Source organism: Acinonyx jubatus, chromosome C1 (genome assembly GCF_027475565.1).
Source record: "Acinonyx jubatus isolate Ajub_Pintada_27869175 chromosome C1, VMU_Ajub_asm_v1.0, whole genome shotgun sequence".
Lineage (NCBI taxonomy): Eukaryota > Metazoa > Chordata > Mammalia > Carnivora > Felidae > Acinonyx > Acinonyx jubatus.
In genome coordinates this window covers 16064149-16089700 of record NC_069381.1, presented here as the reverse complement: position 1 = coordinate 16089700, position 25552 = coordinate 16064149, and the positions used below count along the sequence as shown (strand labels likewise).

Here is a 25552-nt window from a genome sequence, read left to right as displayed (position 1 = left end):
GTCACCGGCAAGCATCCTTCAGCTCTGCGTGCTCCATCGGAGCAAGCTGTGTCCAAGCTCTGTGGTGGGGATGGAGGCCGAAGTGTCCGCCCTTCCCAGTGGGGGTGTGTCTTTCCCTCAGGCTGGTGAACCCCCGTCTAAAAGAGCCGAGCAAAAGAAGACCAGTGAACAGGACTGTTCTGCAGTCCAGCAGAGGGCCCAGCTCGAGGGACTGCGCAGGGGCTTTGAGGTGGCAGTGATGATGAAGGTGATGACAGTAAACACCTTAATGACCACAGTGACGATCAATAGGACTTGGTAATGTTGCCAACCGGGGAGCAGTGGCTACTATGTGAACATTTAATCCGTTGACGTCTCTTGAGGTGAGAACTATTATTCTCCCCATTCTACAGATGAAGACACTGAGGTTCAGAGATGCTCGCTAACTTGCCTCCGGGAACACAGAGCTGGGATTCTGACCCAGTCTGCCATCTCTCTCGCACAGTGTGCCACCCTGTGGGCCGTGCGAAATGATAGGTCTCCAGGACAGGGCCTCGGGATTCGGAGACCGTGGGTGCAGAAACATCCGGAGGCCCGAGAACAGCTGAGGGGCGTGATGGGGACCCGGGGAGCCAGGTGCTGGCCACCCCCGGAGAGAACGTGGTCCTGGGTGGGACCCGTGGCATGCTTGCCTTCACGCGGCCGTGTCTCCCCAGGCGGCTCACTGTTCGGCAGGCACTCCGGTTCCTTCCGGCTCCTCCTCCCGCCTGCTTGGCCTCCTTCCTCCCTGGTGTCCCAGGCACTGCCACTCCTGAGGAGGCTCTAAATGTGGCCCAGGCAGGCAGGGAGGCCAGAGGGAGGGGGCAGAGAGGCCTGGGCTGGCGTCCCAGCCCCCACCTGGATACCCGCGGGGCCAGGACCCACGACACTGATCTGCTTGGCCTCCCAAACGCTCCAGCTATTTCCCGTCTCCTCTCCTCTTGACGCGCAGGGTAAGAGCTGAGAGGAGGCGCAGAGGTGCGGATTTTTCTCTAGGAATTTGTATATTTTTTTTAAAAAGCAAGCAAACCTGGAAAAGCTTGGGACAAGCCCAGCTAATTTTAGTTTCTAATGAAAACAGCAGGTGGCCGAGAGGATCTGATCTCCCTGGCAGGGCCAGGGCCCTCCAGCCTCGCAGGCTTCGGCACGGGCCGGCGGGGAGGGCCTCCTGGGAGGGGCCTGTGGGACCCGCAGCCCCCGTTGGAGAAGATGGGGGCACGAGCTGGCTGGCAGCGGCAGCCGGGGCAGCCCGGGCTGCTGGGGTAACCTGATCGATGGCGGGGCTGTGGCTAGAGTCCTGGGTGGCTGGAGCAGCAGGTGGCAAATTGCTAAGCCTGTACTCAGCAGTGGCAGGAAGAAGCCTAAACTGGGGCAAGGCAACCAGAACGAGAGAAGGAGCAGAGATGGTCGAGGCCCTCCACGGGCCTGGCCACCTAGCCCAGCGGCAGCCAATACCGATCACTCCCGGGTTCTCTGTGCCCCCCAGAAATGGCTTGTGCAGCCAACATTTGGGCCCGGCCCAGCTCCAGGGTCATCAAGTGGCACACATGTCTCCGGGGAAAAGGCCGAGCCACCTTAGGGTGCAGAGAGGGGATTCCTGAGGCCCCCAGAAAAACTTGGGTTCTAGCCTCTCACAGCCTCCAGCCCTCAAAGGCAAAGGCAGCCCCCATTTTACTCCCTCACCCCCGCTCTTCCCTACCCTGACGACTCTGCCAAGAGGTGAGCCGAGGGGGACAGAGCCCTCCATCATGCTGTAGGCATTCATTGAGCGCCTTCTATGTGCCACAACCTGTGCCGGGCCCTGAGGAGGCCATGGGCCGGACACGACATTGAGGGTAGTGTCAGCCCCCACGGCTGTCAAACAAGGCAGATCCACAACCGGGGTACAGGAGACACAGAGCTCCCAGCCACTCACTCACTGGCTGTGTGACTTTGGGTGAGTCCCTCCACCTCTCGGGGCCTCCTCTGTAAAACGAGGCTGGGCACCAGAACAAGCGGGCTGTGCGGGCAAGGGCCTGTGATGCCCGGGGTCCCAACTCTCTCCGCCCTGTTCCCAGCTGCACGTCCGGTCCTGGCAGCCAGGCCTTCCCAGGCAAGACTCTGGGACCCAGGAGAATCGAGGTGGGGTGGAGCTGTGTCTCCTGCATGGAAGGGGACAGCTGTTAAGCCAGATGAAGGCAGGGGCTGGGGGGTGGCACTGGTGCCAGCCGTGGGGAGGGGGGGGACAGGCACACTCCTCAGCGGAAGAGGGTTCTCAGCTTCTTCCTGGAAGCTGTCCCAGTGACTCACGGCCATGGCCACCCAGCAGCCTGCCCCTAAAGCCGTAGGACGGTTATTTCAGGCTGCCTCCCCTCACTGAGTCTAGCCTAGGGGAGAGGGGTTCCCTGGTCTACTTTATTTCTCATTCAATGCAGGGGGTCCTGAGGCCTTTGAGGCTTGGACACCTCCATCCCCATTTGTAGAAGAGGGACTGTCACTCTGACAGAGGGAAAGGCCTCACAGACCCACCAGTTCAGTGTCCCCATGAGGACCCAAGCTCCGGGTAGGCAGGGACTTGCCCAAGGTCACACTGTGGGCTGGTAGCTCAGCCAGGCCTCCCCAGCCAGCATTCCCTACCCAGAGAAGCCCTGCCCTTGAACACCTCCCTCCACCAGGAGCCTGGAGCCTGTACAGCCTGACCTGGCCCATCGGCTGGATGCAGAGGGAACAGGGGCCAGCTCTGTGCCCCCATGCCCTTCAGGGAATAGGGGACCCCACCCTTATTCAAGAGGCCAGGTCTGGATCTGAGCAGGAAAGGATCCAACTTGAGGCCCAACTCCTTGTCCCCTCCCCGGTGGCCTCCCAAACATGGACCTGGCCCACAGCCAGTAGCTGGGCTCTTGGCGCCCCCTGCAGGCCAAGAGCACCCGGTGGGACTAGGGCCATAGGGGACCTGGCCCAGGCAAGGGGAGCACCCAGACAGGGCTGAGGAGCCAGTGTGTCCCCTCCCCCTCCAGATGCACCCTCCCCTTGCCCCTCCACCACCTTCCCACCCTTGTCTCCCCTCTGGGAGGCTCAGGCTCCTGCTAGTCTCTGCATCCCTGAGGCAGGACCTGGCAGAGAAGACAGGGGGGGGCCTCCAGGAAGCAAGGAATGTGGGGAGAGGAAGGGAAGGTTGGATGCCTCAGCCCAAGACCACCCACCTTCTACTCACCCGTGTGCTGCCAGGGAAGTTGGGGGGATCCTCGCAGCTACAGCACACCTCCCGTGGGCCCGGCTAAGAGCCGGCAGCACCAACCACATCAAATCACCTTAATCTCTCACAGCAGCCCTCTGGGATAGGAACCATTATCTCCATTTCTAGATAAAGACAGCTAGACTCAAGCCCCACAACCAGGAGGTGGGGGGCGGGGGGTGGGGGGGCTGATGCAGCCGTGAGGCGGAAAGTGGGTCCCAGAATCAGATCTCCCTCGGGCATAGAAGGAAACATCCCCCGCGGTTGGCCAAGAGCTTCCCCTGAAGTGCCCTCCAGGGCCAGTCTGGCTTCACAGCGGCTCCTGGGAACGTGTCAAAAGCCCAGATGCCCACCCAGCCCCGCCTGGAGCGAGGCCCCGGCACCTGCACTTTCAACAAACCCCACAAACGTTTCGATGCTCAGCCAGATTCGAGAACCATTCCTCTGGGCCAGCCCCCATGCCTGACACACAGAATCCACCTGCTGCTCACACACCTCCGGGGGAGGAGAACTCGGCGACCGGTAGGCAGCCCATCGTCTCCACCTTGACCAGCATCCTTAGGTTGAGCAAACCTGGCTCCCAGCAGCTCCTGCCTGCTGGGGCCAGTTCTAGTCCTCGAGCCACTTAAAACAGCATTGTATGCACTTCAAAGGCTTTGAAGTTGGGCAAAACCGGGTTCAAGTCCCTGCTCCACCTCTTATGAGCTGGATGACCTTGCACACAAGGCAAACTACGTAACGGGTCTGTGCCTCCGTTTCTTCCTCTATAAAACAGGGGTCCGTTGGCTTTGCTGGGAGGATAAATGCAACAATGTAAGCGAAGTGCTTAGCCTGGTCCTAAGCTGCATGAAAGCTAACTGTGCTTATTACCGTAGTCATAAAAATGTCCCATATTTTAAGAGGGCTTTCTGTGTACTTCTTTGCTCATCATTTATTCCTTTACTTCATTTGGCAAACAAATGGCAAGTTCCTGCCCTACTGCCTCAGACCCCTTGTCAGCCCATCTTTCACACACAGGACCCCCTTTTGCTCTGACCACAGTTCCTTGACTTAGCCAGAACCAGTGGTAACTTCCCCACGTTACAGATGAGAAAACTGAGTCCCATGGAGTGGGCCTTCCCCCTTGATCCTTCTATGGACAAGACATTTGCGCGGCTTCATCACCTCCAAGCATCTCCACCTCCATGCCTACAAAGCTCCCCCAGACCAGGGTGGCTGGCCAAGCTCCTGGTGGGGGACTGGCTCACTATAGAGTCGGGGGCAGCAGGATACTCGCTCTCTTTGTTTCGAGCCCCTGTTGTGTGACCGAGACTAAGGGTAGAGCCAGGCTCTGAGTTTCCTCCTGGGAGACGGTGGGAAGGCCCCTTTCCCTCACTCTGCTCACCTGTATAATGGACCAGACTATCTGTCAGGGAGCATTCTGGAAGTCTGCGATACTCTACTCTGTTGCTCCTCCAAGGACCTGGAAGGCAGCCCCTGCCAGCCCCGCCCTGGGAGGGGAGCAGATCATGTCCCACTGAACAGGTGGGAAGTGAGGGCAAGGAAAGGGAGAGGAGGCCTTCAGAGTTACCACTCAGCTCTCTTCCCAGCACTCAGCTCCCCCTTGTGCACCTACTATGTTCACTTGGCCCTGGCCAAGGATGCTAGAGGGGAGGGGGGGGGGGCGCAGGCTGAGGGGCAGTGCTTAGAACAGTCATGGGGTTATCCGGACCTGGGCTCCAAACTAGCAGATCTGCCTCCAAACTAGACAAGCCAGGTGACCCCGAGCCAGTCACTTCACCTATCTGAAACATACCTGGCACTTAGTAGGTGTTCAGGCAATGCACACCTCTGTCCCTTGGGAGGGACCACTTCTTCCTGACAGGGCCTTTCCCTAGCTCTGCTCCCATCCTGGTGAGCATTCATGTGTCTTGCTTCCGGCTCTCTGGCCTCCTGGTCCCGATCACAGTGTCTGTCCTTAGGTGACACAGAGCCTCAACTTGCCCCTCAACTTACCATGGAGGAGGACAGGCAGGGGGAAGGCCCACAGGGTTTGAAGGGGTTTGAAGCTCAGCTCTGGCACTTGCCATCTGTGTCACCCTCTTAGCCTTCATTTTGGAATCCATAAAATGGGCATAACAATTACCACCTCATAGATGGGAGGCAAGGGTGCAGCAGAATATAGTGACCGCCACCGTGCACGACACGTAGTGGGTGTCCAATGAACAGTAGCGCTCCCTCCTGTCCTCCCCTGAAGTAGACACTTTAGAGCCCCTTCTCCCCAAAGGCCGGGTCCCAGAGCTCCCTGACATAAGGTATCTAGCTTGTGATCCCACCATAAAATTCTATGAGATGGAACCCGCACTGTTGCCCCAGCGTCAAGCCACAAAAACTCCAGGGGCTGAGGGACGAGCACGGCACACTGTTTTTAAGCCCTCCTCCCCTGCCACCATCCACGCACTCATCATCTCGAGTCCCCCAGCTGCAGTTAGTTGATGCTGGTCACCGTCTGGTGCCCCGGGATGTGGCTGACAGTGAGGGTCTGGGCCTTGCAGCCAGAATGCGGGCTTCGTTCACTGGGGTCCTTGCCGGGGGTGCGGAAAGAGACACGAGTGCAGCGGTTCTAGCGTCCCAGCTAGAGGGACGTGAAGGGGTCAGAGCCCAGGGGCCAAGTCTGGCGTAACATTGGGGTACAGACGCTGGTGCAGGGGCCACCCTGGGCCAGGAGGGGTCCCGTGGGGGCTCCGTCAGCGTCCCTCTCAGTGCTTTGGCCTGCTTTGGCTGGGGCGGAAGCCTGCTTATGATGAGACGGCACTTCCCCCTCTGGTCCCAAAAGCCAGGCAAGAGGGCCTGTCGCTGGATCCAGAGAGAGAAGGCACAGCCACGAGCCACCCCCGGGATGAGTCAGCTCCCAGGGACCTGGGCTGGGCACAGCCTCGTCCCGGCAGCAGAGAGAGGGGGAGGGATCGCCGCACCACACTCCACCCCGCCGCCTTCTCCCCAGGTACCTGGCCAAGCTGTCCTCCGTGGGGAGCATCTCGGAGGAGGAGACGTGCGAGAAGCTCAAGGGCCTGATCCAGAGGCAGGTGCAGATGTGCAAGCGGAACCTTGAGGTGATGGACTCGGTGCGCCGAGGTGCTCAGCTCGCCATCGAGGAGTGTCAGTACCAGTTCCGGAACCGGCGCTGGAACTGCTCCACGCTCGACTCCCTGCCTGTCTTCGGCAAGGTGGTGACTCAAGGTGAGGGAGGGGCTCGCGGGAGGTGCGGGGCAGGGGGAGAGCTCTGCCTTGGCAGGGGAGCCACGCGCTCATGAGTGGCCAGAGCCGTCTGTCACTTACCGGGCTAAACCAGCACGCTGCCGGACGGTCACGAGGACGCCGATGGAGGCGGGCAGAGGGGCCAGAACGGGCGTTGCGGGGGGAGGGCCAGCAGAGGGGTGCTGTTCTCTGTGCGGCGCAACACTCTACGGTCTGCGGTGTTTTGGTCCCCAGGCTGCTGTCCCCATTTTACAGAGGAAGTAACTGAGGCTCAGGCAGGGGACAGGATGGATTGGCCCAGACCCCCAGCCCCATGCTGTTTTTACCCGAACACTAGGCCTCCTGAGGGAGCCCACCTCATTCGTCTGTATCCTTGATGAGCCATGTGGGGAGCCTCAGCACGTCCTGCTCTGAGACCAGGAAAGAGCAGACCCCGCTTCTGTCCTCCTGGCATCAGGGCAAGCCCAGGAGGGGCAGTAGCTTACACACCAATAGCACAAACTAGGGACCAGACACTGTTTTCAGTAAATACTAACTCATCTGGCCATGGAGATAAGGTTCCATGTTGCAAATGAAGAAACGGAGGCACGTGGAGGTTAAGCAACTCCCTCAACGTCACAGAGCTGGCAAGTGGCAGAGCCAGGGCTTGAGCCCATGCAATCCAGCTCCAGGGTCTTGCTCTCACCCACAGTGAGAGAATGCTGTGATGGGGGGAACACAGGAGGCTTGGGAGCACAAGGGCGGACTCCTCCCCTGGCCAGGGCCGGGTGCTCGGAGAAAGCTTTCCTGAGTTAGGCCCTCTGTGGAGATGAGAAATCTGAGAAGGCATTAAGCCAGAGGAAGGTGGGCAGGGCAGAGAACGTTCCAGGCAACTGGAAGGCTCCTTGAGAGGTCACTGGGTCAAGCCACTGCCCTCGAGGAAGTGCTCTAAACCAGCTGCCTCTTTTTCTACTTCCTGAGCTTGAAACTGACACTCCAGAGCTGCTACCAGTCGACAGGGCCCTTTGACTCGCTAGGCAGCAGGAGGGCATTGCCTGGGCCAACCTTTGTCTTGGCACCTGCGGTCCTGGACAGCGAGGGCTGCCGGGCTTGTGGCAAACCGTTTGGATGTTGTTGGAAACCAACTGTGATAGAAATTTGGAAGCAATTCTCCTGGGAGCTGGCAGAGGCCAAAAAGCACCGTCGTGCTTGGCATTGCTAAATATCGCTGCTCTGGAGAAGCAGCAGAGACCTAGTGAGTGGCCTGGTAGCAGAGAATATCCTTGGTGGATGGTGCACTGCCAAGGCTCTGGGACCTGCTGTCTGAGGAGCCCCGAATTCTAGGCTCGAACGGCAGACCCCAAGCACAGGAAGGTCCTTGCATGCAGTAGGTGTTTGGTGTTTTAGGTGCAGTGGTGGACAGACCAGCAGAGTGTCCGGCTCTTTCACACCCCCGTGCTTTTGTACATGCTGTTTCCTCCACCCCAAATATTCACCCCTCTTTCTCCACCCGGCATTGTCCCAGCTCCTACAAACCGGTGGTTGCTTTTTCCTCTGAAGCTTTTTGCTTGTGCTGGGGGCTTTTTCGTGTCTTGTTCGTTTGTTTTTGTAATGTTTAGATTATTTTGTAATGTTTTATTTATTTATTTTTAATTTTTTTTTTTTTTTTAATTTCCATCCAAGTTAGTTAGCTTTTAGTGTAACAATGATTTCAGGACTGGATTCCTTAGTGCCCCTTCCCCATTTAGCCCATCCCCCCTCCCACAACCCCTCCAGCAACCCTCAGTTTGTTCTCCATATTTATGAGTCTTTTCTGTTTTGTCCCCCTCCCTGTTTTTAGATTATTTTTGTTTCCTTTCCCTTATGTTTATCTGTTTTGTCTCTTAAAGTCCTCATATGAGTGAAGTCATAGGATATTTGTCTTTCTCTGACTAATTTCACTTAGCATAATGCCCTCCAGTTCCATCCACGTAGTTGCAAATGGCAAAATTTCATTCTTTTTGATTGCCGAGTAATACTCCATTGTATGTATACACCACATCCTCTTTATCCATTCATCCATCGATGGACGTTTGGGGTCTTTCCATACTTTGGCTATTGTTGATAGCGCTGCTATAAACATGGGGGTGCATGTGCCCCTTCAAAACAGCGTACCTGTATCCCTTGGATAAATGCCTAGTAGTGCAATTGCTGGGTCATAGAGTAGTTCCATTTTTGATTTTTTGAGGAACCTCCATACTGTTTTCCAGAGTGGCTGCGCCAGTTTGCATTCCCACCAGCAGTGCAAAGGAAATCCTCTTTCTCCGCATCCTCGCCAACATCTGTTGTTGCCTGAGTTGTTTATGTTAGCCATTCTGACAGGTGTAAGAGCATAGCTCATGGTGGTTTTGATTTGTATTTCCTTGACGATGAGTGATGTTGAGCATTTTTTCATGTGTTCGTTGGCCATCTGGATGTCTTCTTTGGAGAAGTGTCTATTCATGTCTTTTGCCCATTTCTTCACTGGATTATTTGTTTTTTGGGTGTTGAGCTTGGTAAGTTCTTTATAGATTTTGGATACTAACCCCTTATCTGATATGTCACTTGCAAACATCTCCCGTTCCTTCGTTTGCCTTTTAGCTTTGCTGATTGTTTCCTTCACTGTGCAGAAGCTTTTTATTTTGATGAGGTCCCAGTAGTGCATTTTTGCTTTTGTTTTCCTTGCCTCCGGAGATGTGTTGAGTAAGAAGTTGCTGCGGCCAAGGTCAAAGAGGTTTTTGCCTGCTTTCTCCTCGAGGATTTTGATGGCTTCCTGTCTTACATTGAGGTCTTTCATCCATTTTGAGTTTATTTTTGTGTCTGGTGTAAAAAAGTGGTCCAGGTTCATTTTTCTGCCTGTCGCTGTCCAGTTTTCCCAGCACCACTTGCTGAAGAGACTGTCTTTATTCCATTGGATATTCTTTCCTGCTTTGTCAAAGATTAGTCGGCCATACGTTTGTGGGTCCATTTCTGGGTTCTCTATTCTGTTCCATTGATCTGAGTGTCTGTTTTTGTGCCAATATTTTTGTAATTTTTTTTTAAGTTTATTTATTTTTTGAGAGAGACAGAGAGAGCATGAGTGGGAGAGCAGCAAAGAGAGAGGGACAGAGAAAAGCCCAAGCAGGCTCAGCGCTGATAGAACAGACCCCGACGCAGGGCTCGAACTCACCAACCTCATGACCTGATCCGGTATCGAAAGTCAGACGCTCAGCCAACTAAGCCACCCTGTATTTTTTTCGTTTTGATCTAATGTCAAACCTACAGGCAAGTTACAAAACATTGTTTTCATCTCCAGGTGATGGATTTATTCAGTCAGCTACTTTTCTTTTCTTATTGAGGTATAACTGACATACAACATTATATTCATTTCAGGTGTACAACATAATGACTCCACATGTGTATATATTACGAAATGATCACCCCAGTAGGTCTGATTAGCACTCATCACTACACATAGGTCCACCTTCCTTTTCTTATGAGAATTTTTAAGATCTACTCTCTTAGCAACTTTCAAATATGCAACACAGTATTCTTAACCATAGTCACCATGCTGTACGTTACATCCTCGTGCCTTACTTATTTTGTAACTGGAGGTTTGTACCTTTTGACCCCCTTCACCCATTTCACTTACTTCCCCACCCCCTACCCCACCTTTGGCAACCAACCAATCTGTTCCCTGTATGTACGAGCTTGGTTTTTCCTAAGAGGAATTCCCATAATGCTCTTTACCTAGATTCAGCAACTGTTTACATTTTAACCCATCTGCCTTATCAATTTCTCTATCTCAATCTCTCTCTCACTCTCCCTTAACGCAGACATACAGACACACACATATGCACACGTCTAAACCATCTGTGTTCACACAGCTTTCATTACACTTTTTAGACTAAACTGTAATGCCTGTTCCCTCACCCCACCCCACCACTTTCCTAAACCTTGAACTGTTCTGGGGCGAGGTGATGTCTCCTTTACCTGTTTCCTTTACCTGTCTCCTTTACCTCTTCCATGCCTGGAAGAGCCTGGCATGGAGGACACAGTCAATGGATGTCATCCAATGACAGAAAGCAAGTCGGGGCAAGGACTCAAAAGGGCAAAGAAAGGGAGGCATGGGTTCGGTGCTGGCCTGAAGCCAGTGAAGAACCCCATGGAAAAGTGCCTTCCTCACCTGTGTTTGCAGCAGAAACCAAGGGAGGGCTCATCCCTGGCTCAGCAAGTTTGGGGAAACACTGGGAATCCTACTGGCAATGCGGAAATCTGCTCCAGACTAAAGTCTGAGTGGCTTGGCTGAGCGTCCAACCCCCTCGAGGCGGAGTCAAGGCACCCACACACCAGGCAGACATCAGGGGCGTCTGGAGGAGTCTGATCTCTTCCTATTCATCCATATCCTCACTCTTGTATTTCTCATGTTCTTCCCTGGTAAGAGTCCTCTTGGAAAAGTCTTAATTTGTCTCCACTGCACAAGAGGAGGCACCTGCAGGGGAAGCATGGGCAGGCGTGACCTTGGAGGAGTGGCATCACTCCGAGTGGCACCTGTCAGTGAGACCAGCATGTGTGCTTACCTTATAGGGCCCCTCACGAAGGTCCCGTGACACAGGGGGTGGCAGCCCTGAGTGTCCACCCCGACCAAGAAAAGCCATCCTCATCACCAGCTGCTGTCACTGGGGACAGCTACAACAGCAGCAGCCAGTGTGGGCAGGCCTCTTTGGTGGCCACCAGCTTTTGGGGTGATGGCAAGGGTGAGCTTGATTTGGTGCCCACATTCATCAGCTGCCTGGCTGGGGTCATGGCCTCAGACATGGCGGAGGCCCAGGAGCCAAGCCATACTTGGAGAAGAAAAGGAAACCCTTTGCTGATGGCCGCCTGTGTGCCATCTTGCCTCAGATCGCCCTCATGACAACTCTTGAATGTGTGGCGTGCCCCTACTCTACTGCCAAGAAGGGAGGTCCAGCAAGCAGAGGGTGGTGACACACCCCCAGCTCCGGGACCTGCCAACTCTTGGCCCTGAGATCTCAGGCAGGGTCTGTTCCCTCTCCTAGCCTCATAAAGTGGGGACAGTCTCAGGACCAACCTCCTGGGATTTCCATCAGGATTCAGAGATGATGCCTCTGAAGGGCTGGATGGCACTCGAGCCCCACAGGCAGACATTGCTGAGGTCTCGCAGCCTCCAACTCTACACCCCAGCATCCCACCACCTCCACCCTGCTCCTGGCCTACTGAGGCGAGATGGGTGGTAAAATAATGGTGACCAATGAGGACCGTGTAAGTGAGGGCCAAACTGTGTGCTCCAGGCTAAAAATCCACCAGAAACCTGGGGAAATTAGCATCCGGGATGGCCGGGAACGAAGGCAGGAGGCAGTTCTTGGCCGAGGAGGCATTACGGCCAGGTGTGGGATGGCCTCTGTACGTTTTAGTCACTGCTTTGTCCCAGAGTCTAGAGTAAGCACCTGCACATGGTAGGCCACTGATAAATATGTGCTGAATGGATAAAAAAGGTTTGAGGACAGGAGGGAAAGCCACAGAGTCTGGCCAGGGTTCAAGGTCGCCATGAACAGGATACACTGGGGTCTCAGAGCAGGCTGGCCCAAGCATGGCAGGGAGAGGTGGACAAAGCAATGCAAACTCCTCTTCTCCTCTTCCCTCCTTCTGTGGGCAATGCCGTGCCTCTGCCTGCCTCCCCGCATCTCATTCTGTGACCTTGACCAAGGGAGAGGGGACTCAATGAGCCTTGAGGCCCTCCAGCCTCTGGCTGCCATGGTTGCGAGGCGATGGGGTGCACTGGCCGAAGCAAAGTGAAGACTCAAACCCAGGCCCACCTTCCCAACCTCTGAGTGTCTAACATCATCCAGACACCTTACTGACTGTAACATCAGACTAGAGTTAAGAAGTAAACACTTTTCAGTCCTAGGCTGTGACTTACCGAAACCTGTCTTCTCACCTTGATCCTCCATACTGGCATTGTGCTGGGCCCAGGGAAGGTGAGAACATGCCTTCTTTCTGGGTGACCTCCAGGCCAGCCTTTAGGTGCCATCAGATTAAGTTATAGGGGGGCTGGGGTGGGTTCCCAGAGACATTCCGCCACTGGGAGTTCCTTAAGGACAAATCTACCTCGTTTTCCCTGGAGTGTAGCATAGGACTGGGCTTGCAGTGGGTGATCAATAAATGTTTGGTGAGGGAGCAAGCAAGGGAGGAAGTGTCTCTGCCCTAAGGAAGCTTTTAGCCCGATGGCAAACACACAGTTGACTGCCTGGCCTTCAGGGTATAAGCACCCTAATGATCCCTGTTTGCAAATGAATAAAATGGCATTAATCACGACAATAATCACAAAATATGTCTCAAGTGCCCATTATGTGCCAGGGACTAGACTAAGCATGTTCTATATTTTACCTCATTAGGTTCCCATAACTACCTGTTGAGGTCAGTGCTTTCATCAGCCCCCGTTCTATGGACAAGAAAATTGAGATCACACATCTAGGAAGTAGCAGGGCAAGGAACAGATCTCAGTCCTGCTGCCTGAGCATCCAGACTCTCCCAATACTCATCCCTGTCTCCAAGGGCTGCTCTGTGCACCGCCCTGTGCTGGGTGCTAGGGGGCAAAAGAGAAGTATGGGGACAGCCTGGCCAGGCAAACAAGCAATACACTTAGATGATAAAACCACCTGCAGCCTGATTTCTGATCCTGGGGGCAGGCAGGCCAGCGAGAGCACCAGGAGCCCTGGGAGGTCCAAGACAGAGGGCAGGGAATGTGGGAGAAGTGTGGGGTCTGGCCTGTCTGGGCAGCGCTATCTCGCCCTTGTTAGAGTTGGGATAATGAGGCTCAGAGAGGACAGTAACGCCGCTAGTAAGAGTCTTAACATCATCTCTTAAATCCAAAGAGGCTTCCTAGAGGTGGTTTCAAGAAAAGGTGAGCTTTTGTAGCTAAGAGAACAAAGGAAACTGGGAGGGCAGGCTGGGGGCAGGGAAGGGGAGAGCACAGGGCAGTGTCTTTCTCAAAGACCAGGGCCTGTCCTGCCCCATCTCCCAGGACTCCCTCCCTGGGCCTGCTTTGGAAACACGTGAGTTATGCTCAAATGGCCCTCCCACCAGGACCCCAGCCTGGTGCCCAGGGGACCACTATGTCCATGGCTTCTTTTAAGCCCAACTCGGCATCCACGGCTTCTTCTCCAAACACTTCCTCCTACTCGAATGTCCTTCCTTCCCACATCGGGGCGGGGGGGTGGGGGGCATCGCACGTGACGTGCTCAGAAGGGCACGGGCTTTGACTCACCCAGGCTTCGGTTCTGGTTCCCGCTGAGCCGCTGACCGGCTGAGGGACCTGGACCCCAGGGCCTCACTCCTTCCTCCAGAACAGAGCTGGAGAGAGCTGGGTGCCCCATTTGTCGTGAGCCATAGACAGCACTTGGAAAGGACCCTGGCACTCAGTAGGCCCTCAGAAAGGGGAGCTATTAACTGGGTCCGCAGGACCCCTCTGAATTCCCAACCCCAGGCAGCCCCGGCACCTTGAAAAGATGCCACTGAGGTGAGACCCAGCAGAGCCACTTCCGCTCCACACGCTGGAGCACGGGGAGGAGGAAGAAAGGAGCTGGGTGCAGGGTGTGGCAAATGGCTTCATGGAAGGCCAAGCAGGTTGCAGGGCAGCTACTGGCACCGAGGGGTCTGCCTTACCACCAGCTCTGATGTCCCAGGAGGACAAAGCCAGATCTGTCTCCCTGCTGCAGCTGGAACAGGCAACCCTCCCCTCCCCACCCCCGCCCCGACCAGGGGGCAGCTATCTTCTATGACATGTGGGGATCTCCCTCTGCTAGGCTTGCAGGAACGCCACAGTCCCTTTCTGTCATGGCAGTCTCTGCCAGGTGCCCCGCTAGTGAGCAAGGCTCCAGCCTGGACACCCAGGCAGAGGAGAGGAGCAAGGAGGGGCCACAGCCCTGGAGTCAAAGGGCTGGGACCCAGAGCCAGTTAGAAAAGGCTGCTGGAGCCACTGCTATGGGCCTTAGGGGCATGGCGGCTTGGCCACATTCTCCAGGCCTTCTGGGGCCTCCGGTGCAGAGCACAGGCCAACTGCTCACCGTCTCCCAGTAAGGAGCCCACAGATGGGACTGAACTTGTCCTACAGAACTTAAGATTTAGGGCAGACCTAAGAAAGCCCATCCTGGCTTCACACACAGGAGGTAGGAAGCGATCCACTGCAGGTGTATTCCTGCAGGCTCTGGGCTCCATGAGGACAATGTCAAGGTTGAAAGCTCTGCAGCCAAACTTCCTGAGTTCACATTCTAGTTCTGCCGCTTCCTGACTGGGTATTGTTGGTCAAGTTGCTTCACTACTCGGTGCCTCAGCTTCTTCGTCTATAAAAAGAGGATGAAAAGTCTCCTCTCCATAGGGTTGGGGTGAAGAGTATATAAATTATGTGAAGTGCTTAGTCAGTGCCCAGCACAGAGGGAGCTCTCTATAAGCTTTAGCTCTTATGATTTTCCCTCCACGATCTCTTCCTTCAGGCCCACTCCCAAGCTGAGAAAACCAGAGGGTCCTGTACCCAAGGCTGGGGCAAGGGGGATCTGGAGTCCTGGTAGATGGATGTTGGTTTGGGGAATGAGGCAGAGGTCTCCCTGAACAAATTGACAGGGAACCTTGCACACCAGGGCTACCAGCACTCAGGGGAGGAGAGGAGCCCAGATATCCCGGGAGGACCAGGGGCTGCCCGAGAGCCCGGAGAAGCAGGAGTAAGGACCAAGCCCAGCCGAGCGCTGGGGCCACCTTACCAGTCCCATTGGCCCTATCTCCCGCTTTCCCTTCCCCCTTGGTCTTTGGGGCGAAGATCTGTGCTGGTTCAGGCCTGGAAATACCAGAAATACCAGAAACTAAAGTCGTCCCTCTTTGGGCGGCCACAGCACAAAACCAACCAACATGATCCTGTTATTAGCCTCGATTAACTTGGAGAGGATTCCACCTCAGGCCGTCGAGGTCCCGTGGCTCCAGCCAAGGCCCCCGATGCTGGCCCAGAATGGCCAAGCCAGGACAGAGGGTGGGCAGTGGAGAGTGGGTGGTGGGCGGTACCCCCGGTTCAAGGGCGGAACACAGAACAGGTTGTCCGGAGCCACCGGGGCCTGAGCCGCCCCCCACCCCAGCGCTCGGCTTCTGCTGCCTGTCCACAGACGTGGGCACAGAGGAGGTGATTGTTTCCATCTGACCACGGCAACTGCTCCCGGGGGCAGCCAAGAGCACAGGCCTGGGTGTCACGGTGGTAATTGCCAACCACGGGGCCAAAACCTGCCCCCTCCACTCCTGCGGACACAGACACTCCAGCAAGAGACAGAAGGACAGTCACAGGCACACAGAGGCCCTCACAGAACCCAGAAGAGGAGCAGGGCCTGTCTGGTCACACACCCAGCGAGCCACGTGCACGTGCACTACACGCACCACCAGCACCACCCACAGGCCCAGAAAGAGGCTCCGCAGCAGCTACACCCTGAGGCACAGTTCCTAGGAGGATAAAAACACCCATTCAGGCAGGGGGCGAGGACAGGCACCAAGACAGGACTGCTAAGAAGTCAGGGGGCAGAAGGGGAAGAACAGGCAGCAGAGGCAGACGGACCTGTGTTTGAGTCCTGGTTCTGTCACCTCCTTGCTGGGTGACTGGGAACAAATCGCTTCCTCTCCCCAAAGCCGCACTTTACCATCTGTGAAATGGGCACGCATACGGCTCCCCAGTAGCAGGGGGCATCCTCTCCTCAGCACTGGTCCTGGTAAACAGTAGGGACTGTCACTATTACGATTTACTGTCACAGGGGTGGAAGGAAGCAAAACGGCCTCAGCAGAAAGGGCTGGGGCGGGTTGATAGTGCAGGGGGACCCCCTCGGGGCACGGGGGGCAGCTGGGGGGTAGGCATGAATAGAATGCAGGTTTTAAAAGAAGCCAGACCTGGGCTGGTGGTCCGGCTCTGCTGTTTCAGGGCCCTGGCAGTCTCGGTAAGTCGGCTCCGCTCTGTGCACCTGTCCTGTCTCCCCCGATGATGTTAATGTTAACCACGCGCCCTGGAGAGAGGCTGTGACCACGGTGTCCTCAGTCCAGTCGGGGCACTGTGGCTGGACTGTCTGCCTGCTCAGCCATGTGTTGTGTGACCCGGGACGAGGCGGCTGATCCGTCCGTAGACTCCTTACCTCACGGGTGCTGTGCACACGAGCCGATCGGCGCACGTGCAACGGCGAGCAGCGCCTGGGACGCAGCAAGCGCAGTCGGTGGCTGGTCCGGGCAGAACACACACACACGGCCGGGGTACCTCCTAGCCGTCAGGCAGGCCTGCCTCCCCGTCTCCACGTGCCTGCGTCGAGGGGCTCCCAGGTACCACTCCCCACGACAAAGGAAGGAGCCGGGCGGAGCCCCGGGACCCAGCCCTGCCCTCCCTCTGCCTCCCACAGGGACCCGGGAGGCGGCCTTCGTGTACGCCATCTCTTCAGCAGGTGTGGCCTTCGCGGTGACGCGGGCATGCAGCAGCGGGGAGTTGGAAAAGTGTGGCTGTGACCGGACGGTACATGGAGTCAGCCCGCAGGGTAAGTGTGGGAGGTGGGGTGGGGCGGGGGGGGGAGGGGGGCGGCCCGCCCTCACTCACCACGGCCACTGTGCACCCCCTGCACAGGCTTCCAGTGGTCGGGATGCTCGGACAACATCGCCTATGGCGTGGCCTTCTCCCAGTCCTTCGTGGACGTGCGGGAGAGAAGCAAGGGGGCCTCCTCCAGCCGCGCCCTCATGAACCTCCACAACAACGAGGCTGGCAGGAAGGTAGGGTGGCGCTTCTCCTGCCACTACCACCACCGGGGCGGGGGCGGGCTGGGCAGGGCGCCTGGAACACTCTCCCACCCTCGCGCCACTCGGGAACACTTGCGCAGGCTCCCACCAGCACTTGCGTGGGCCGGAGGGGTATGGGGCGGCGGGTGGGGGAGCAGACAGGTGAGCAGGTGTCACAGAAGCGCGTTCGACACACACACACCCCCTTCATAAGCAGCAGAGCCAGGATCTGAACCTCGTGTCGATGCACAGATCGTGTGCGTTAACTAGGATACCGGCTGCCTGCTCCTGCTCCTGCTCCTGCTCCTGCTCGAGGTTCCCCTGCAGACTCAACGCACCTCTCCCGTCCTGCCCCCCACCGTGTCCCTCACCACGCAGTTCCAGAACGATGCCCTCCGGGAGGTTTCTCCTCCGTCACTGCAAGTGCCCCAAGGGCAGGGACAACGTCTCCCACCGTCCCCAACACAGCCCACCAGCCCACCCTGGCAGACAGCGGGTGCTCACTCCGGAAGCAGGACGCCCGTGCTCCCGTCCCCGGCCCGCCCCGGGTCCCGGCCCCGCCCCAGCCTCCCCGCTGGCCGTCTCCTGATGGCCCCTCTCCCCTCCCCGCCCCCTGCAGGCTATCCTGACACACATGCGGGTGGAGTGCAAGTGCCACGGGGTGTCGGGCTCCTGTGAGGTAAAGACGTGCTGGCGAGCCGTGCCGCCCTTCCGCCAGGTGGGCCACGCACTCAAAGAGAAGTTCGACGGCGCCACCGAGGTGGAGCCACGCCGCGTGGGCTCCTCCAGGGCGCTGGTGCCACGCAACGCACAGTTCAAGCCACACACGGATGAGGACCTGGTGTATTTGGAGCCCAGCCCGGACTTCTGCGAGCAGGACGTGCGCAGCGGCGTGCTGGGCACGAGGGGCCGCACGTGCAACAAGACGTCCAAGGCCATCGACGGCTGCGAGCTGCTGTGCTGCGGCCGGGGCTTCCACACGGCCCAGGTGGAGCTGGCCGAGCGCTGCAGCTGCAAATTCCACTGGTGCTGCTTCGTCAAGTGCCGGCAGTGCCAGCGGCTGGTGGAGCTGCACACGTGCCGGTGACAGGCAGCGTCAGCCCCGCGCCAGCAACCAGCTCGCGGCCCGAGGGAGGCCGGTAATTTAAACAGCGCCCCCACACCTACCCCAAGGGATACTGGCTGTACTTTTTGTTTTGGTTTGGTTTTTGGGTCCTCCTGTTATTTATTGCTGAAACCAGGCGGGCGGCCCCAAGGGCACCAGCCAGGGCCTCCTCGAAGCCTGGGCCTTTGTGGCCGCCACTGACCAAAGGGATCTCGCTCGTGCCTCTGGCTGTCCACATGTGGCCACTGCTGACCACTCGGTTGTTAACTGCATCTGTTTTTCTACTCACAGACTTCAGCTGGGTAATGAGGAGCGTTGGTCACATGCCTACTGACCCTGCCATGTAGGGAAGGAGGCGGCCCTATGGCAGGGGGAAATCAGTGCCATCTCGAGGGAAGCTGCACCCCTGCACGTACACACCGGCCCCTGGCAGCTTCAGCCTGGTCTCCCAAGCCCCTGGAAAGGGAACGGGCAGATACCAGCTCAAGGGCAAAGGGTTCGTTTGGCCCTCCACGGGCGGCCGGAGGTTCAGTCTCTGTGGGACCTTCCAGGCAGGAAGAGCAGGCGAGACAAGGGCAAGAGAAGGTGCTAGTCCCACCTTGGAGCCCAGCCCACCCAGCCCCCCCAGTCAAAGCCGCCACTCCCTGGTCACTCCCAGACAGGAGCACCAGCTGCCATCTTGGACCAGAGGTCCCAGCCAGGCCTTTGCAGTGACACCTCTTGACGTGTCTCCTCACAGTGCCACTCGTCTGTGAGACGAAGAATGGACATCACACATGCAGAGGAACCCGGCCAGTGGAAAAGCCCTGTCCCACCCATTATTTCACTCACTGAACCGAATTTACTGAGCAAATACCATGGTCTGAGCCCTGTACTGGGCCATCCCATAGGACGATCACAACAGTCCTGGGAGGTGCACAAGACAGAGATGCTTGTGCCCATTTTACAGCAGAAGGGGGCACTGCTCAGCCAGGTCCCAGAGCACGCTAATCAGAAGCACAGCCAGAAAAGCCCTCCAGACAAGGTTCCTCCTGGGCGCCTTACCCAAAGGCCCAGGAACTGGAGGTCTCCTTGGGGAGGAAGTGGGGCCAGGAAGTAGCAGAAGCCACAGACCACAGGCTAGACAAGCAGCCACATGGCTCCAGGGCGCAGAAGATGGACAGCTAGAAGGCTGGCGAAGTGAGGTGTCCGCAGCTGAGGCGACCCTGCCCCCAGGTACCCTGGGCACTGAAGAAGAGCCCCCCAGAGAAATCACCAGTAGCCTGGGCCTGGCCCTGCGCCCCAGCCAAACCAGCAGGAGCACAGCCCAAACTTCTGTGACCAGGACATGCACACAGCAAGACTCGGCCTGACCCCACTGCTGCTTCTCAGGTGGGCTCCCAACCACCATAAGAGCTCGCTGTCAGCTCAGTCTCCAAATTGTCCCCTTAATGGGGCCCCAGGCTCCTGGTTCGAGATCTTGAGCTCTGGGATCCCCAGCTGGAGATTCTCAGACCCCAAGCTCTTGGTTCCAGGGTTCCATGTCTGAATTCAAAGTCCCAGATTGAGAATATGGGTTCCGGCCTGTAGAAGCTCTCCTCCAGGCCTTGTGGTTTGTGCCTCCTGGTGCTGGCTTCCTCACGAAGAAAGGGTCAACACCCTTGGCCCCAAGCCAAACTCTCTGCTCAACGTCCATCCAAGAAGGCCAAAACCAAGTGAGATGCTGCAGCCACACTGGAATGAGGGGTAATCTTGGGGCCGGCAGGCTCTGATGTGGATGAAAGCTGAGCCCACTAAGTGTCCCCACAGCGGCCCAGCTGGACTCACTGCTCCTCTGGCAGGCTCTGTTCAGCTGTCTGCTCAGTGCCAGGGAAAATGCTATCCCTCACTGGCAGAGGCCAGACCCAGACAAAGAAAGCATGGGAGACCCCTCCCCCTCCAGAGACAGGGCAGAGCCACTCTCCCCCACCCCCAAATCCTGTCCTCAGAGCCAGAGGACTGGAAGGTCCAGGCTGGATGCTGGTATTATGGATACTGCCCCAGGAAAAAATGAGAGGGTCTGTGTCCACTCACAGGCTTCACCTTTCCACCTGCCTGGGGGCTCTCTCAAAGCTGACCACCCTGGGGTTCTGAAGGGTATGGCCTCTGTAAAGCAGACTAGAATCTAGGAGCCTCTGCCCAGTCCTACCATCACCAGCACCCCAAAGGCCAAAGGGACCCACAACTACATGAAAATGGAGCTTCCTTGGAAACACCCAGCTCCCAACTGTCCCAAATAAAGAGGAGGAACCAGCCCATGCCTTAGGTAGCCCACCCACTCTGGAAGCTGGCCAGAGGTTCCGAGTCCTGCCCGAAACTCTCTCCATTAGTCTCCACAAGGCAAAGGTGATGTCCTCTGAGGCCAAGGGCTAGATAAGCCCCAGCTCTGGATGCTGCTACCCCTCTGCTGCCCATACCCCATCCTCTAATTTTTATACTAGGCCCCTTGCCATTGTGACACCCCCATGAAATAGTCTGATGCACGATAAAATGATTATTTCTTTATCTTGTAATTGTGAAAGTGACTTCTTTTGTAGAAAAGGGAGGAGAGAGACATGGGGAAGGACACTGAAAAACACAGACAACTACTTAACGAATTCTAGATATGAGGACCCTCCTGGCCCTCTTTCCGTCTGAACTACTGGTTTGATGGCCACACAGAAAAAACCCACCTGCATGCTGTCTGGAATCCCCCTTTAACACATGAGGCTATACCTGCATTTCATCGAGCCACAATCAGCTATTTCAGCCTTGGCCTGAGCCAAGGCCTCAGAACCCTTCTTGAGAGTTGATATAGAGGATAAACAAATACAATGACAGAGGAGGGTCTGGTGAAGTGGGTGCCAACTGAGAAGGTAAAGACCAAATCGAAAAGAACTTAGTTCCTGCCAGGGATCCAAGGCCTGTGGCTATGAGTCCACTCCAGAATTGGAGCCTGGTCAGGATGAGAAGTCTGGATGGAAAACTGCATGTAACTCAAGCCAGAGCTGATGGGAAGACCCAAGGTGGCTTCTCAGGAACCTCAGCCTAGTGAAGTGCTTACCAAGGGAGACATGCCCTGTTGTCCCCCCAGTCCCCGCCCCCTGCAGCAAATTCACACCAGCCTGGAAGCAGTTAGGCTGCTATGTGCTTGGCTTTCCAAAAGTTTAGTGGGGTATAGAATGGCTGAAGCAAGTGCTTTTAAGACAGCAGAGGTGCACGCAGATTAGTGAAGAACTGGGAAAGGGGACAATGGAGGGAGAGTAGGGTCTGGAGGATGGGTGGAGAGAAAAGGACACCTCATCCTTAAATCAGGGCCAAGGCAAGAGTGGGAAACTGGTGACACAGAGGGTCAAAGACGGCTGAACAAAGAGGTGATGGTCTCCATACCCAACCATCTCCTAGAACTGGGAAAAGGACCCAGGTTTTACAACCGAATGTTAGACTCCAGTGCTGCCACTTTTTCACTGTATGGAAAATTGGGTAACGCATCATCCCTCTCTGGGACTCATTTTCTTCCTCTGATATTAATAGGGGGCTATTCCCCCTGCTCCAACTTCAAGTGGGGCTAAATAGTAATAGAACCTATTTCTTGGGGATGTTGAATAAAATACGTAAAGCTCAACAAATGGCAGCTACTATTATGAATGTTTCTTTTCCCTTTTCAGGAATGTAGGAGGCAGTGAAGGTGGCTCTAAAATTGAGGCCAGAAGAAGGATGAAACAAGGAAGAAATCAGAGAGAGTTAGGAGCTAAAGACAGGTGATCCTACTTTGGCCCCATCCCCCAAATCAGACACCGACAGATGCCTCAGGACAGAAATCCCCAGGTCCTCAGAGACAAGAGAACCCAGGGGTCAGGATACCCAGGCAGCAGCAAGCAAGGCAATGGCAAAGCTGCCCCTAGGCACCAGCAGGAGAGGCTGAACCCAGGTCTCAATGTGGCTGAGAAGCAGGGCTAGGACAGGAAACAGGGGCCAAGGAGTGGAGGAAGGAGCTCCAGGGCTGTAGGAAGCACATGTAGTGGGGCCCAGGGGCTCTGCCTATGAGGATGGAAGGCTTTCAGGACTCCGAGGCAAGGTCAGCTCATGGAGAGAGCCTGTGTCCAGATCCATTCTTGACAGCTGTCCTCACGAGTCAGGCCTGAAGGTCTCTGAGAAAGGCTGTGAGGCTGTGATAAAGCGGACGTCCTTCTCAGCCCCTGCTTGACAGCCAGTGGCCCAAGAGGCATCTGGGGAGACCAGAGGCAGAGTTTGAGGTCTTGGGCCAAGAAAGGGGCAAGAACACAGGCAGGCAGAGGGGTAGAAAGTACAGCGTTCCGGGCAACTGAGAGGGGCTGAGAAAGACTGAGAAAGACAGTAAGGAAAAAGCAGAAAGTTGGGAAGACCGGCACACAAGAACAGAGAGGGAAACACACAAGGAGAGAGAGAGGACAGTGCTGAGGGACCAGAGGGCATCTGGGCAGAGGAGCCCAGCAGCTTCCTGGCAAAAGGAGAAAGTGCCGAGCTTCAGAAGGCGTCTGACTCAAGAAAGGGGGAGGGGGTCTGAGGGGTGTGGGGGAAGGGGCGGAGCATGGCCTGCCCTGGCCCAGGCAATGACTTCATAGGCATCTCCCCCCACTCCTTCCTGAGCCGCCAGTCCTGGTGACCCCCTGCCCGTATCTCAAGGGTCTAGGCCAAGCAGGCGCTGACAGGGGAGAGAAGGGGCCCTCCTGGGCCGGGCCCCCAAGCCTGGCATAGTGCCTGCCGGGGAGGAGGGGCCTAAAGGCCCAGCCCTTGTCAGCATCCCGGCCGGCACTTCGGAGGCAATTAGCAGCCCAGCTGAGCTAATCCCCCGCCTGGCGAGGCCAACACAAACAGGCCCAGGCCGGGTGCACACTCGCCTCCCTGTTTGCTGAGGGGCCCGGTGGTCCGCCAAGAATAACACCAATAACCCGGGCCTTCTCTAGGTTAAGAGGAGGACCAGGGCTTGCTGAAGAGCCGACAGTGCCCGACAGAGCATACTCTGGCCAGGCTCCCTGGCTGCCCCAGAAAGGCAGCCACTGTTCCCAAGCCTTGGGCCAGCCAGGAAGAGGAAGCTGGACACAAGGAGCCATATACTCTGATTCAGCCCCCACCCCCACCCCTACCCATGCCACCTGTGAGGGAGAGGGGCCAGCTCAGGCTTGCGCTGCCTTGGCCAGACTAACAACTGAAGTCCAGAGGGGCCAGGCCCTCTGATCAGGACCCAAGGACTGCAAGCTCCACGCTGGACACAGGAGCCGAGAGACAATTCAGACCCAGACCCTGCCCTCAAGGGGTCCGTGGTCTAGTGGGAGACCAGACTGCATATGACCGTGGAGCAGGGCCAGTCTCTAGTCCCGTAAGCAACACGCCCAGACTTGGGAAGGCTAGGCAAGAAGCCCCACAACCAAGAAGACAAAGGGAGACCCTGGAGAAGATGAAACTTGAGATCCAGAGACTGACAAATTGGGTGGATGGCACCAAGGGAGGCAGGAAGGATCCAGAGCAAACTCTGGCACAGGCTGGTCCTGGACCAGGAATTATTGGACGTAATTAGTCCTACCTCGCAACCACTGGGAGAGCCCAGGCCCTAAACAAGGCCCTACTCCTGCTCCCCACTTCTTGATTCCACCTACAACAGCCTTCAGCCAGGGACCATCTCCCTTTTGAGTCAAACCCTCTATCTTCAATCTGGTTCTTCATCTACCTAAGTACCTCTGGACTCTGCAACAACCTCAAGAACTGCAGCCTCCTTGGAGTTTCCACTTGGGAAAGTGACACAGCCCCCCAGAATCAGCTGGGCTCCTCAGGATGCTGTGATCATCCATACGCGACAGTACCACACTTACTAAGCACCGACTGACTGTGGGGCCAGGCCCACACTAATCACCGCCTACCTGCGTCATCCTACTTAATGATCACAAGCAAGCAAGAGCACATAGGTATTTCCTACTGGGTAAACCAGCTGAGAGGCAGTTTCACAGACAAGGTGACTGAGGCTCACAGAAAGGAAGAGACTTGCCTACAGTCAGAGCCCATGTCTTCAGACTCCGAGTCAGGATGGAGTTTGTCACCAGGCCTCTCCTCCAGTCCAACAACTGTCTCCATTTTCCCTCACCCCACTGTTGGCCTAGACCTACCTTTGACAGTCCTGGGCCAAAGGGCCTTGAGGCCACCCCTCTCCACAAAGTAGCATTAGGTCTCTGGCTGGGCTAAGTCAACTCTGTCACTCTGCTGGGGACCCATGCCTTGGGTTTCTCTAAGGCAGAGAGTGAGGAAGGCTGGAGTCACAGTGCTGGGGCTGACAAAGCCACAGCTGAAAATAGTAGCCCTGCCCACTGCCCACTGCCCCCTGCCCTGGCTAGTGTGGCAGAAGGTGGTGTAGGTCCAGTTCCAAGCCTGCCAGAAAGGCCGTTAGGCTCTCAACCGCAGCAGGAAGGGGCTGACGGTCCATGGCCTGAACTCTCTTTGGGCTGCTCCCACACTTGCTCTAGAACACCTAGCCTGCATCAAGGTATGGAGGAGTAGATGACTCCTTTTCCCTTTCAGTTCAACCAAAAAGGGAGTTATCTTTCAAAAAGATATTTTACTAAGAAACTGAGGAAAAGCAAGCTTATCGTAAGTCCACAGAAACAAGCAGATTCCTAGGCAGGGCTTAAAGAGCACCTAACCAGTGTCCTGCCTCTCCCTTCCTTCCTCGTGAGGCCCCTTCCAGACAGCAGGACCTCGGGTCTCATTCTGACTTCACTGCTGACCACCTGTGGAATGGGAAGCAACCTAATAACAACCTCTAAATCCCATCAGGAAAGAGAGATGAAGACAATGACAGAGCCAGAACCAGACCCAGTCCTCATTCCACAGCCTCTATTCTGGATGCCCCCCGACCCCTACCCCGTCTTCTCAGCCGTCAGAGAACCAACTGAAACACTGAATGGCGAAGTGCTTCGTGGACTGTAAGGGGCACTCATGGTTGTCGTCAGCCAGTACCTGGCTCTTTCGTTAAGAATGACGGAAATGGGTGCTAGCATGCGGGGACGGCACTGTAGGTTCCCGGCCCCGTAAGGAATTTGCTGGGTCTCACTTCTCCCGGGAGTCTTTCCATCCCTCCTCCTCCCTCCTTCCAGCACCTCCTGCAGCCTGGGCCGCCTCCTCACGCCCTTCCTGGACAGCGGCCGGAGCCACCTGGGAAGCTTCAGGAACGGCCGATG

The 25552-nt window shown here is 56.4% G+C and overlaps 2 protein-coding genes across 4 annotated transcripts in view; one reads left to right on the top strand and one right to left on the bottom strand.

Moving 5' to 3' along the window:
• WNT4 (Wnt family member 4) overlaps window positions 1-20871 on the top strand; it is a 28881-nt gene extending 8010 nt beyond the window's left edge. Inside the window, exons 1-5 of one of the 3 annotated variants that reach the window (XM_053208656.1) lie at window positions 2344-3754; window positions 6216-6451; window positions 16876-17007; window positions 17094-17236; window positions 17862-20871. In XM_053208656.1, the coding sequence (XP_053064631.1) occupies window positions 6304-6451; window positions 16876-17007; window positions 17094-17236; window positions 17862-18329 (891 nt within the window). In that variant the 5' untranslated portion in view covers window positions 2344-3754; window positions 6216-6303 and the 3' untranslated portion in view covers window positions 18330-20871. Of the gene's footprint in view, window positions 1-2343; window positions 3755-6215; window positions 6452-16875; window positions 17008-17093; window positions 17237-17861 lie in introns of those variants that run through there. The other 2 variants (XM_053208650.1, XM_027060135.2) reach the window with 2 other exon arrangements.
• LOC106977605 (chymotrypsin-like elastase family member 3B) overlaps window positions 1-25552 on the bottom strand; it is a 127687-nt gene that overhangs the window by 4830 nt on the left and 97305 nt on the right. The gene's annotated exons all lie outside the window — the stretch shown is intronic.